This window comes from Corvus hawaiiensis, chromosome 19, assembly GCF_020740725.1.
Source record: "Corvus hawaiiensis isolate bCorHaw1 chromosome 19, bCorHaw1.pri.cur, whole genome shotgun sequence".
Classification (NCBI taxonomy): Eukaryota; Metazoa; Chordata; class Aves; order Passeriformes; family Corvidae; genus Corvus; species Corvus hawaiiensis.
The window spans coordinates 9,642,028-9,654,746 of NC_063231.1; the positions used below are offsets into that span (position 1 = coordinate 9,642,028).

The 12,719-nt window shown below is 41.4% G+C and overlaps 2 protein-coding genes across 2 annotated transcripts in view; one reads left to right on the forward strand and one right to left on the reverse strand.

Annotated features, from left to right (window-relative positions):
- The window catches only part of TBCD (tubulin folding cofactor D), a 115,227-nt gene that overhangs the window by 25,227 nt on the left and 77,281 nt on the right, over positions 1-12,719 (forward strand). Inside the window, exon 14 of the mRNA XM_048323369.1 lies at positions 1,573-1,667. Coding sequence (XP_048179326.1) covers positions 1,573-1,667 — 95 coding nt within the window. The remainder of the gene's footprint in view (positions 1-1,572; positions 1,668-12,719) is intronic.
- Positions 3,958-12,257, reverse strand: ZNF750 (zinc finger protein 750). Its single transcript, XM_048323370.1, has 4 exons — positions 12,170-12,257; positions 6,116-7,748; positions 4,233-5,688; positions 3,958-4,196 (listed from the first exon to the last, which is right to left on the reverse strand). The coding sequence occupies exons 2-3, from the start codon at positions 7,537-7,539 to the stop codon at positions 4,968-4,970; spliced, it is 2,145 nt and encodes a 714-aa protein (XP_048179327.1). The 5' UTR covers positions 7,540-7,748; positions 12,170-12,257; the 3' UTR covers positions 3,958-4,196; positions 4,233-4,967.

A 12,719-nucleotide genomic window follows, 5' to 3' on the forward strand; every position in this document is an offset into this window, starting at 1 on the left:
GAAAGGATTTGTTGTATGTAGATGAAAAGACAAGAGCCGGGGAAGAAATAAGTGATTATTTTTCACAGTGTAGTGAGATTGTCAGCACAGTTCCACTGGGGTATGAGCCTTGCGTTGTTCAACATGCTCATAAAGAAAAAAGGGGAATGAGGGGCTGAGGAAACCAACTGATATTTAAAGTTGATTTAATGTAGTGAGAGCTAAAAGTGACAGAAAGAAAAGCGTTACAGGAGCCCAAGTGAAGTAATACGACAGTAAATGTCATATAAAATAAAATATAATGTCTAATGCCTGCAAACTGATGTACTTGGGGCAAAATACTGCTCACTGTCCAACACCTGGAAGCCACTGATCTGTCAGAGTGTGTCAGGGGAGTGCTCGGCAGCCGGCAGGAAGAACAAGAAAAACATAATGTTGGAAATTACTAGGAAAGGAAGAGGTAAAACTAAATCACTGAGAAGTGGTTTAATTGATGGGGTTTTTTACAAGTGGGAAGAAAAAGTGGAGGGATGTGATTTGATGTATCTCCACTGTAAATGGGACAGAAGGAGGGAAAGCGAGCGGCTGTTTACGATTCACTCTCTCCCTGGTGCGGGAGCAGGGAGGCAGCAGGAAGTGCATTTCCACGCAGTTATAATTAACCAGTGGAAGTCATTGCCACGGGATGTTATGGGAGCCAGAAGTGTAAAGGGAGTTCAGAAAGGGATTATACAAATTAATGGAAGAGAGTCCCTTCAGAGGCTATTAAATAATGAACCTGGCTCCAGCCTCTGGTTGAGCAGTCTCCGTGCTCCGATTGCCACAGCCAGCAGGGCAATAAGGGGATGGTCCTTCCTGCTTTTCTTTGGCTGAGCACCTGCTCTCAGGCCATGTCACAGATGGTGTTGGGAGAGATGAAGCTCTGATATGACCTAGCCAGGCTGTCCAGTGTTCCATTCTCAGATTCCTACTCCTAGTGCAATACAAAATGAACTCTGTTCAGGTTTAATCCTGCAGCATGCCACCTTTCCTCTTTTCACTCCATTATCTGCCAGCCCACCAAAAATAATTTAGCATTTGGGAGCTTTTTGCTGTGTTCACTACAAGTTCCTCTGGTCTATGTTTTCTAAAGGTGAATAAAAACCACTATTTGCTTACTTCATAAACTCTAGTAATGGGTTTGCTGGGAATTGCCACTTGAACCTCTTTTGCAAGTTAAGGGCTGTATTTGGCACTAAATCATTAGTTATTTTGTATGCTCTGTAAATCTGCATCTTTTGCCCATGTACTAGGAAGTCGTTTTCTATATGAGTTTCTGGTATTGAATCTTCTGTATTGAGTTACATTTGTAGTCATAAATGGGTTTTTTTGCTTATTCAATCATATTTATAGCAGTATTTATGTTGCACAAATGGGAAGGAGAACATGTTCAACTTGTCATTCTTCTAGTTTACAAGTCCAGTGGGATCAATAACACAGTAAGAACGTGCTGGTTTGGATTAGGGGTCTTTTAAAATGTTAGGAATTCACCATAAGAAATGAAAACCTGAGAGGGAGGGCCAGTTTTAACAAAGCTTCTTGTCCTGACATCAGTTTCCAGGAAACAGACAACGCGTGGCACGGTGGGTGCCTGGCCCTGGCTGAGCTGGGCAGGAGAGGATTGCTGCTCCCCTCCCGAATTTCAGATGGTGAGTTGTACTTGCTGAATGTAAAGTTCAATGAAGTAACGATTTATATTATTAGAGATCAAATGTGTGGCAATAGACTGGGATTTGCTGATGTGTGTGTGCTGAATGATGACTGAAGTACTGAGTTCTGCAGTAAAACATTCGCCCATGGGGATGTTTAAGTACTTCTGACAAAAGCACTGGCTTGGGTGTGCCTTTTTTTATACTTAATAAATATTTCTTTCCAAAATGGAATTAATTTCTTGGGGTTTTCTTCTTTCTTCTTCCCTCCCATGTTTCTTTGTACAGTTGTATAAAATAATTCTGTATGTCTCCATATTGTGTCAGTGTCATTATTTAAACAGAATATATTAAATAATTGATGACTAACTTGCACTTTAAAGCCAGTAGCTTCTTCTCTTTGTTTATGGTTAAATTTCAAAGGCCAGTTTCATGTAATTTATACATGAACTGTTTATGTTCTAAATGGGTTTTTGAAATAGCAGGATGGAAAGAAAAAGAACAGGGCAGAGGAATTGTTTCTTTGTGTGTTCTGTAGTTATCAACATAGACTGAATTACAGAGATATTAATGTAATTTTGGTCATAGTGTGAATGACAAAAGCACAATGTAGCAGTAGACATCCACCCTTGGGTGCTTTTACAGCAGTGTCTTGTTCTAGATGGTTTTTTGGATCTCATCTGGTGCTCCTGTGTTGAACAGAGAAGTTGAACGCTAAATTTAAAAAGTGTTTCACAGCTGGTGTTTCGTACTAGTCAGTTGGGTTGCCAAATCTTTTCTAGTTTGAAGGTATGCTGTAAAATGTGGCATTTAATCCAGTTTATTACTCTGTCTCCATGGAAAGAGTTCATGTCCATTATAGCATGTGCTGCATGTGAGAAAGTTTGTGCAGAGAGCCTTCAGTTGGTTTCCCTTTTTCCACTACTTTTGCCCTTGCATGATAAAAGGTGAAACAGTTAAAAACCTTCCAGCTTACAGCTGGAGCATCATGAATAGGAAATCCTCCAGAGGTAGATTTGTACTTCAGTTCTGACAAAACCAAAACTGTACACCTCTGTCAGGGACTCTGGATAACCTCATGCTATAGATTTTTATGTAATTTGAAGAAGAGAGATCAGGTAGACTTCAGCACTAGAACTGGCTTTTACAAGTAATATTTGTATGGAGAGGGGGAGAATAAATCCTTGAATTGTATGGAAAAAACACCAAAAAGTTTTTTCTTGTTCACTTTAAAGAAATTCGAATTAACAAGCAAAGAGATACTCGAGATTTTTTTTTAACTTGTGGGTAATAGCAACTGAAGCTTTCTGCTTTCAGAGATGAGCAAGGCAAATAGCTTAAGGTAGCGTGGAAAGTGGCAGTGGTGACACATAGCTCTCTCATTTCATGTTTGGAAATTAAGGATTTAGCAGCATCTGACCCTAAGATTGAAGCTTGAAACTTGGACTGAAAGCAGCTCTTTCTCCTTGTTAGATCACATGCTGATGTACAGCTCAATACCTCACACTGATTGACTGCACTGCTGTTGCCATTTCAATTAATTGGGCTTTTTCTGTTACTGCATTGCCTTTTTTCAAACTCACATTGATATTCTTGCCTTTTGGTAATCTGGGAGAAGCTTTTCTGTATGAAGGATTAAATTAAAAATCAGTGTATCTCTTTTTGTTTCTTACATCAGAAACTGAAGGTCTGTCATTCACATTTTAGTAATAAACTTGTCACAGTGCTCTGGCTGAGTTGTTGGCTCAAAGCAGCACAGCACAAAATGTGAATTAAAAAAATTCTGGGAATTCTGCATTATGTTGAATGCAGCTCCACTTCCTTAAGTAGGTTTACACCTACTAGTGATGTTCAGGCAGGTGAGGATGTCCCTCACCTGCGTAATGATGAACGAGAAGTGTATACCCGTGGTTTTATGTGAATAATGGTCCTTCTGGGTTTGTTCTCCTTACACTGATAGTGCACACTGTGCAAATTTACACAGGGATCAGCCTTATTTTAGTTGGGCTTTTGTAGCAGTTTGGACAAGCTGGGCAGCAGCTTTAAGGCAGAGGGAATTCTGAGCTTCATATTTGGAATTAAAGTATGGATGAATTAATCTGTGTAATTTCCGTCACTGAAGAAAGCTCCTTTTTTTGTTGAATTGTTTGGAATTGCTTTGGTCCCAAAATTCTGCTTGCCAATCGAAAATTGAGCTAGCAATTTCTTGCTAACTGTCCTTCAAAATACGTGTTCTAGATGGTGTAGTAAATGTATTTGTGTTCATGAATGACTTTCCATATATTTTAAGTACAGATCACAAGATTTATTTGAAAACTTGCCAGTTTGTGTACACAGATAAAGAAGTAGGAAATAGTTTATAGCTGCGTGTAGAAGGACACAGAAATTGATAGTGAGCGATACACATGTACTGAAACAAGACCTTCACCAGGAAAGTTTGCCTCAGGTGAAATAAATTATATAAATAACCTTTTAGGCCTGGTGTTTGAAGGCTGCCCCGTGTCTGTCTACCCTCAGCAAAGCAGGCACCTAGATTGCTTAGTTCTTCATATTTTCAGCAGGCACCTAGATTGCTTAGTTCTTCATATTTTCAGTGTTGTTTTCATAGCAATTACTTAAAGTTGAACCTAAACTGCATTTATTAAACCTGTGCAGGCTTTCTTTGGTTTGACTTGAATCTTGTTCTGAGTCAGTGCAAGAAGAGGTCGCTTACACAAGGTTTGGGGCAGTTTATTTAAAGTGGCATCTGCCTCTGAGTAACTAAATTGGTCTGTTGTTTTGTCTTAGGGCAGAATGGCAAAGTGCATCCGTACACAGAGCAGTTTCTACAGTATATCCTAAAAAGCCAGTTTTAATCTTAAGCTTGTTTAAACTACTGCACAGTGACATTAAAAGGTTTTCAAAGGAAAAAAAAAGACCAAAAAAAACCCCTATTAGACGAAGCTAAGCCTGAAAAAAGACTATGACAGTATGTTATTGAGCAATATTGTTTCTAGAGCTTAAACACCTTTAAGAAAAGAAGTTGTAAAAGTTATTTTACATCATACAATTGCAAAAACCCCTTGAAGATTCATCTAATTTACTTTGGCTTTAGTAATGAATGCAAAAATTCACTCATCAAAACCTGAGCTTGTACAAGGCAAAGTTCGATTACTTAAAAATATTAATATAAAATTATGAACATTATTTACAATGGAGAGATTCAATGTATCTTGTCATGGGCCAAGCCCAATGAGAGACGGTTTGTAGAAATTTCGTGATGGTGCCCCTGTGACCAGAAACTCACTGGAAGGAGAAGGATTAGGACACTCTTGTTCTCTTCCTTAAAGTGAAGACCCTGCTGCAGTCATTGGGCCTGACCCTCTTAGCACCTTGCTGGGATTTTGCGGATTCTTTTTGATTTGTCCTTTTTTGTCCTTTCCCCTTCTGATTGCACTGAGTATCCTGAGTATCAGAAGCAGCACAAGTGGCCTCTGCAGGTGTGGCGTGGCCGTCCTGCGCGCCGTGCCCGTCGCTGTCCAGCCGGGCCGTGCTGGGGCTGTAGGCGGCCAGCTGGCACAGAGCCACGGCCGCCGTCTGCTTCTGCTCGTCACAGCTCTCCATGAGCCCCAAGTCCGGAGCCTCTCCGCGCTGGGCCGTGAAGGATTTGTCACAGGCACTGCTGCTGGGGTTCTTGGGGACACACGGCTCTGCTCTGGAGGTCTCCTTCTCGGTGCTTGGAGAAGCTGCAGCAACACTGTTATCGTGGGAGGGGCTGTGGAAGGACGTTTTCAGGCTCGTTGTGTTACAGGAATCCTTTACTGAGAGGTTCAGGGGCATGTCCTGCATTTCCAGGAAGCTCTGCCTGTCTGTTTTGGATGGGGTTTTGTACATGTGCTCATGAGTAGGTCCTGTGCTTGTGTCGGCCTTTTTGGAAAGGTTGAGGGGAGCTATCCCTGTGTCTTCTTCCATGTTGGACAGTGAGCCCGCGTTGTTCTGGCCCTCGGTCTGTGTGTGTGAGTCTTCATCAGTGACATTGATGCTGAAAGAAATGAGGAGAAAAGAGAATTCACTATCAGTTGCTCTTTTAAACTGGGGCTGAGGAAGTAGGCAGGAAGAGGAAAAAATCTAGACTTCTAGGCTAGAAGTCTGACAATTCTGTTGTTTCTCCTTTAAATTCCCCAAGTTCCTTTCACCATACCCATCACTGTAATACAGGCAATTCCCTGAAGTTCTCAAACACATTGGAAGTACACAAGCACGTTGGACATTCCTGGTACATTAAAAGAGAATGAGTGGTCTGCTCGCTGTAGCACCTGTGAGCTGTACTGTGCTTTGCACAGATATTATAGAACATATTATCTCACTACTGTAAATTTAAATATATTAAAGAAGCATTGCATAAAATGTGCCCATCTGCCTTTGCGTGTCCCTGGTAAACCTGACAAGAATGCAAAGTGTTACTTTACCTGTTTGGTGAATCCCCTCTCTCCTGCTCTGTCTGCACACCTTGAAGGGGAGGCGGTTGGTCAGTGCTTTTTCTCACAGGTCTAAAGGCCGTGAAGTTCTCTTCTGATTGGTCATACTTGCCCAGGGATGTGGATGATGACTTGTTGGAGAGGTCAAACAAACCCTCACACGTGTGGCTTGTCTGGGTGAAGTTGGTGGGGCTGGGTCTGCCGGGGGAGCCTGTTGCCGCGCTTCCTGCGAGAGGGCTCATTTTGGCATTCTCTCTTTCATTTTGGTCATCCTTGGGGTTACCTTTGGCGTGCAATAATGTCATTTCCTTTTCATAATCTGCTTGTTTTTTATGTGAACTGAGAGGGTACTGTTGGGAAGGGCTTAAAGAAGCTGGGTACAGCAAGGTAGTTTCTTCCATCAGATGAGAGTTTTGATCCCTATTAATACCAGCTACATGTGAAAATCTGTAAAATGGAGGATCTGTTGGCCTACAAAATCCATATGGTATCGGTGGAGTGGAGTGGTATTGTTGGAACAATCGATAGTGTTCATATGCTGATGGATTTAGGGGTTTTGGAAGTGGCCCAGGGTGGGGAAGAAAGTGTCTTTGATCTTGTGTTGCATAGACAGAGAGAGCAGAGCTTTCACACTCCGAGTTACCTGGGAGCAGGTAAGGTGTGTAGATAGCAAGCCGGTGCTCATAGAAATGGGGTGAGTATTCGGGAATCATCGGTTGCATGTAAGGTGAAATGGAACTGAAGCCTTTTGTTGGAGCAACTTTATGTGGAAAGTCTGGGAGGAAAGAACCTGCCTTCCACGGGTGAGCTGGTGCGTGAAACGCAGACTTGGTGTGAAAAGGAGAACTTTTGTTAGACAGGGAGAGGATTTCAGATGCCTCACTGATTTCCGGGCCTTTGCTGTCTCGGTGTTCTCCGACGGGAACGAAGGCCGAGGGCCTCACCATGCCCTCCATCAGGGGCTGCACGCTGATGGCTCCTTCTGCTGCGGAGCCAGCAGGGCTTAATTCCTTTGGAATCGCAGGTTTTTGTCCTTGAATTGCTGTGTTTGTTGCCTGGTTTTGTAACTCAACGTTTTCCTTGGCATCTTCTTTTGTGAAAGGATATTGAGGCTTTGAATCAAGGCTTGACAGTCCGTTTGTGACAGATTTAGAAGAAGTTGGTTTGACGGTAGATTCGAGCTGATTGATCTGTTTGGGCTCCAGGGAACTGCTCTTTGGACACTTTATGACGCGATCCTGCTCGGATACCAAAGTGATGGAGTTTTTGCAGAGGCCGTACTTCATGTGGTTAAAGAGATGGGATTTCTCGTTGCAAGTGAAGGGGCACTGGAAGCACTTGTACTTGAATGGCTTTCCCGGTGGTCTTGGGATGTAATGAGGCTTCTTGGGTTTACGTTCTTTGAGGAGACTCATTTTTTTTTCTGCTTTCAACAATTAAATGTAATGGTTCTTTATAAAAACTTTCTTGTGGTTGGCTCTCCTCAGTTTTAGCCTCGTGATGTTTCCGGTTTTTCAAGTTTCTAGAATCCTTCTTCCCAGGTGAGGAGAAGCAGCCAGCTCCTGTGGTGTCTGAGGGAAGAGGGTGCCGGAAAACAGGGCTTTTGCCACTGGTAGTGCAGGAACTGAAACACAAAGTTTAAAATGAGCTGTAGTGGAACATTGGAACTAAATACAAAGTAGTGCCTTCTCTTCAGAGCATTCCCCCTCATACTGCACATGTTGTGTTGTTTGGGTTTTTTTAAACAAAATAAAAAGGCTGGATTTCAGACCAGAGTTAAATGGGCATTGACCTTTGGCATCCTCCCGCACCCAAACACAGTCACACAAGTGGCCTAATTTCCAGCAGCAGCTCTTGTCACCTGCCTCTGCTGCCGGCTCGGGGGAGTTCTCTTTGAAAGCTGAAGGAACATTCATTCAGAAGATGAAAGTAGAAATCCAGGCGGAGCTGTTGAGAGAGGGGTGGAGTGGGTGGGATGGGAAGAGGCAGGTCCCGGCAGCGGCTGGATGTGGGGCGAGCCTGTCGGGCCGGTCCGGGAGAGCGAGGAGGGAATTTCCTGCTGTGGTGACACAAGGGTGGGGTGGATGGGTCCGCTCTTGGGCGGCTGACTGGGCTCTTTCTGAGACTGACCAACCCCTCTCTTCACTGGTGTGGCATTTCCCAACAGCCCAATCTCAATGGATACCTCAAAAGTGCCCAATCTCTCGAAGGATAAAACCACACCGATTTTCTTCCTCTTCCTAATTCAATTAAGAGAAATGAGCACTGCAGTGTCTGACTAATGGAATCCTCTGCCTGATAAACACATCTCCCATTCTCTTGCTGCGTCGCTCCTCATAGATTGCACGGAGTTAACACGGACACCCAAGTGTATTAACTCAGGGAAAAAAGTGTCTGGCAGTAATTGATTTATAGGGGAAGGATCTATCTGCCTTTGGAAAAACTAAGGTTGTGGATACTTTATCCAGCCCAGTGATTTGCTGGGTAGATAAGTCGGGAGGGCTTGTACCGGCTTGTTCCATTATGTTCACTGATTCTGAAGGCGTGAGAAACTCTCGGAGTCAAGTTCTCATGATTTTATAGGATGTGTTATGGCAGAGATCTAAAAACTGATGATTTCATCATGAACTACAAGCATCATTATCAAAATGATGACTGTTGCAAAACCACGTACTGTATCTATTGTGTTACCCGAAACTACAGGAATACTAATTGTAAGGGTGACGAGATAGCTCCATTTTTTTTTTAGAAAAAAGGCTTTTTACATAGAAGTTTGAGTTAGGAGTATTAAAATACTAAGTTTATGAAAAGAATTGCTGGCAATTATGTGCTGCGAGATTTTAGTTAAAGTTGAGATGTTTTGCATTTCTTAAATCAGAGATTATTTAACAGAAAATGACAGGCAACACATGATGAAAACTGAAGGGAAAGCTACAGAATTGCTGCTTGGCTCATCAGGTATAGTAATTCTAGCAAATTGTATTAAATGTTGTTTCTGATGTCACAGAAGTATTAATTTTGTTAAAATAGTAATTGTGAAGGCACCCTTAAAAATGCAAAGCTGCTCTGCAAGTAGAAAAAATAATCAAGCTTTTTTCTAAAATTAACAAATGATTAAATGTGCTTCAGATTAATGAAAAAGGAATTTCTAGAAAAGTAGCTTTTTGTGTTTCAGGTTTTAATGAGGTTGGTTGAGTTGGATACTGATACTGTAAGAGCAACAAGAAAAAAATGCATCAGCATGTTAAAGTCTCATCATTGGAGTATGGTTGAAATGGTAGTCCAATAAATTTTTAAAAAGTCATATGGTATTTTAAAATATTTTAAATAACTATAGCCAAAAATCCTTTGAAATATTAAGAATAATATTTTTACATTACAAAATAAGTAAATGAAATATTGAGACATAGGAGGTGAGGTCCAGATAGGGAACTGGGCTTTTTCTTCTGCCTTAAGTGAGCTTGTTGCATTTATTTTTAACTAATGATGTGTAACTACCATGGAAGGTTTGTAATGGACTCGGTCAAGTCAGTTTGTACCTGTTACTCTTTATATCTTCTTGGAAGTACTTGTACTAATTATTCTTGAAGAAAGATATTGTTGTCAAAACTCCATCGCTGTCTTAGGTGAACCATTTATGATAACGTCCGAATCTGCATTCAGGTGCAGCATTTATAATAAAGGGATGGTAATTAGATTTCCTTGTTCTTCCAGCTTTCCTTTGCTTCGTAAAGAAAATTCCTGTGTGTCCTGTCCTCCCCCCTCTGACTTTGTACTTGGTATTTAACTTTGATTCAAGTTATTCCTGTTGGACAGAGTATTAACTATCATTTCTTAACAAGATAAAATGCGTTGTTGCAGTTTTAATGTTGGAAATTTCAAGCCTTGGAGCTCCTCTGCCGTGGGTACAGCAGGAGAGCATTCCAACAGCTTTTTATTTGTTTCTATTTAATTTGTTTTGATGGCTCCAGATCCTGCTGCTCTAACTTGGGAGGTGCAGAGAGCAGCTCATTTTAAAGGGTGTTTACCCTTTCCTAAACTTAGGTCAGTGCCAGCCAGGTGAATGTTTTCTTTTTCTCTTTTGCAATTTAATCACTTTTTTTTTTCTCATGGTTTAAAAATGCCACTAATAAAATTTTTCTAAAGCTAGACAAGTAGGATAATTCCTCCTCTGGTCTCTAAGTAAGACAGAGGAGTATCTGGCAGAGGGACATATTTTATTATTAAAAAACATTAAAACTATTTGATCACACAGCCAAAAAGGACATTAATGATTTAAAATAGGTGCAACCAATTAAAACTGTCCCTATATAAATAGTGTTACTTACAGCTGTACAACGTGTGTTTTGTGCTGCCAAAGTTAGAACTTAGTATTAGAAAGAAAATATCACCATAAGTAGTTGCTTTTTCCTTTAACTTCAATACCATCACTTGTGATATCCTTTAAAAAGTGGGGGAAAAAAAATTTCAATAGCAGGATAATTTTTATGCAACTTTGTTTTTTTTAGACTGAGAATTTATTTCCTGTAGACCTGGTTGTAGAAATGCAGATGGCTATATACTATTATAATTTTCTAGTTTTGAAATGTAGTAGTATTATTTATTTATATTTTTATTGAAAACAGGTTCTTCAGATAATCTTGATTAAACTTGAGGTTATCTTAGTTGTTTGTTTTTGTCACTAGTAACCTCCTCATGGCTTTCGAACCTGTCGCCCTTTCCAGCCTGAGACTGACTGCTCCAAGTTTCCTTCCCTCTATTTTAAAAGCAGGTTGTTGCTCCCTCCTCGCCTCTAACCTATTGGCAGGTTCAGAAAACAGGAATGTAGTTGAACATTGTGTGTGTGTAAATATATAAACAAAAAATGTCCGTGGGGATAAGTGTATCCACACACATAGGTACGTGCATATATATCTGTCCATGTTGTTTTTTTAGGGTTTTAAGTAGTTTAAATTGTTTAAGATGCCCGGTTGATCAAAGAGGAAATTTCAAAATGTCTTTTATTACAAGCAGGGACAGTAATTACATTTCTTTTTAGGACACTGCTTCAGCAAAGTACGTAACAGCTGCTCATGCCCACCCCATTATTATTGCAGGCTCCTTCTGGTGATGTGGATCTCTCTGACCAGGAGGACTCACTGGGGTGGAACATTTTGAAGGACATGCTATAATTAAAATATTGTGATGTGGCATTATTGCATAACCCAAGGACATGCCATTGTCACCTACCCAGGGTGTTGCAAGAACAAGATTTGTGAGTTTTATTCTAGCTGAGATTTTCCAGCGATTAACCACCCCTCCCTTCTAAACTTCCAGCTCCTTGAAACTGAAAGATAAATTTTAACGCAACTGTTTGTTAATTAGGAGGAAATGGGGGCGAGAGGAGTGGGCTGGGAGGGCAGTGTGAGTGTGAGGTGTGGAGCCACGGGAAGTGTGTGTGTATGTGTGTGTGTCCGTGTGCATCCGAGTGTGCGAGAGGAAGCGCAGAAACAGAGATTAAGTGAGTCGCTTAGGCAGTGTGGGTAAGAAATAAAAATCCTTGTACCTGTTAAGTTAATAAATCAATGTCTTAATACGCTTTAATTGACTAGAAAATGATCTGGTTTTCTGCTAAATTTCCAGAAGCTGGAGAAATTAATAAATTAAAGCTGGAGCACCTTATTTTCATACAAGCTTTTCGGATGAACCCGACACGACTCTAGGAAGCAGAGTTGGCAGAGCAAACACAGCAATTTTAAGCAATTCAGCTTTTTTGTCGTACTTCAATATATTAACTCCCTGAATAAAAAAAAAAAAAGGTGCTGAAAACCCTTTGCACCAACAAGAGTTCATTATTGTAAAAACTTGCAATAGTCAGATTTTCTCTCAGACTGAAATATTCCCCTCTCCTCTTGAAACTTTCTGCTGAAAGCTGAGACTGGTGCCGTGAGTGCACCTGCTGGAGTAACCCCGGCTGCTGGGACAGCTGGGAACTGAGCACCTCAGACTTACTCCTTCATATGAACAGGCTTTATTTAAAGAAATGCTCTAAAGCAATGTACTCACCGGGCACTGGGGTGTCCGAGAGCTGCCGGGCGGGCGCTGAGCTGGAGCTGTCACTGCTGGGAGAGCAGTACCTGTTCTCTGCCTGAGCCCTGAGTGAAACTGCAGGAGGCTGTTCCAGGGGAGGGACCTGAGCGTGTAGGAGTTGAGCCCTCGGGGTGTAGAGATGCACCTGATATTACTCCAGCCTGCAGCTACGATTCATTTGTTTGCGTCCACCGCTCTCATTGAGCATTACCTCAGCATCTCGGCTATCGAAGAGAGCTCCCGTCGCTCTGTGCCCTCCAACAACCAAGTTTTGCTCTCAGCTCTGGTGGCTGCTCCTCTGGGAGGCACTTTGCAATGTGGGGTCAGAAATGGCTTAGTTAACACTGAGGGTATTTAAGTTTTGTACAAGTAACTTGTGGGCAACAGAGCTGGCTGTCCGCAGGGGGTAGCAAAGCTTAAAAAAATAATTTTACTCATTTATTAGAGACTGACTTTTTTATTGAATGCCTTTGTAGCTTTAATATTCTTGCTTTTTTTTTTTTCCCTTCCTCTCTTCATTTTTATT

Excerpts from the sequence above, each read along its gene's own strand:
- ZNF750 (XM_048323370.1), bottom strand. The coding sequence starts at position 7,539 with ATGAGTCTCCTCAAAGAACGTAAACCCAAGAAGCCTCATTACATCCCA. Across the intron at positions 5,689-6,115 it reads AGAGGGGATTCACCAAACAG|CATCAATGTCACTGATGAAG; the intron begins GTAAAGTAACAC and ends CATTTCTTTCAG.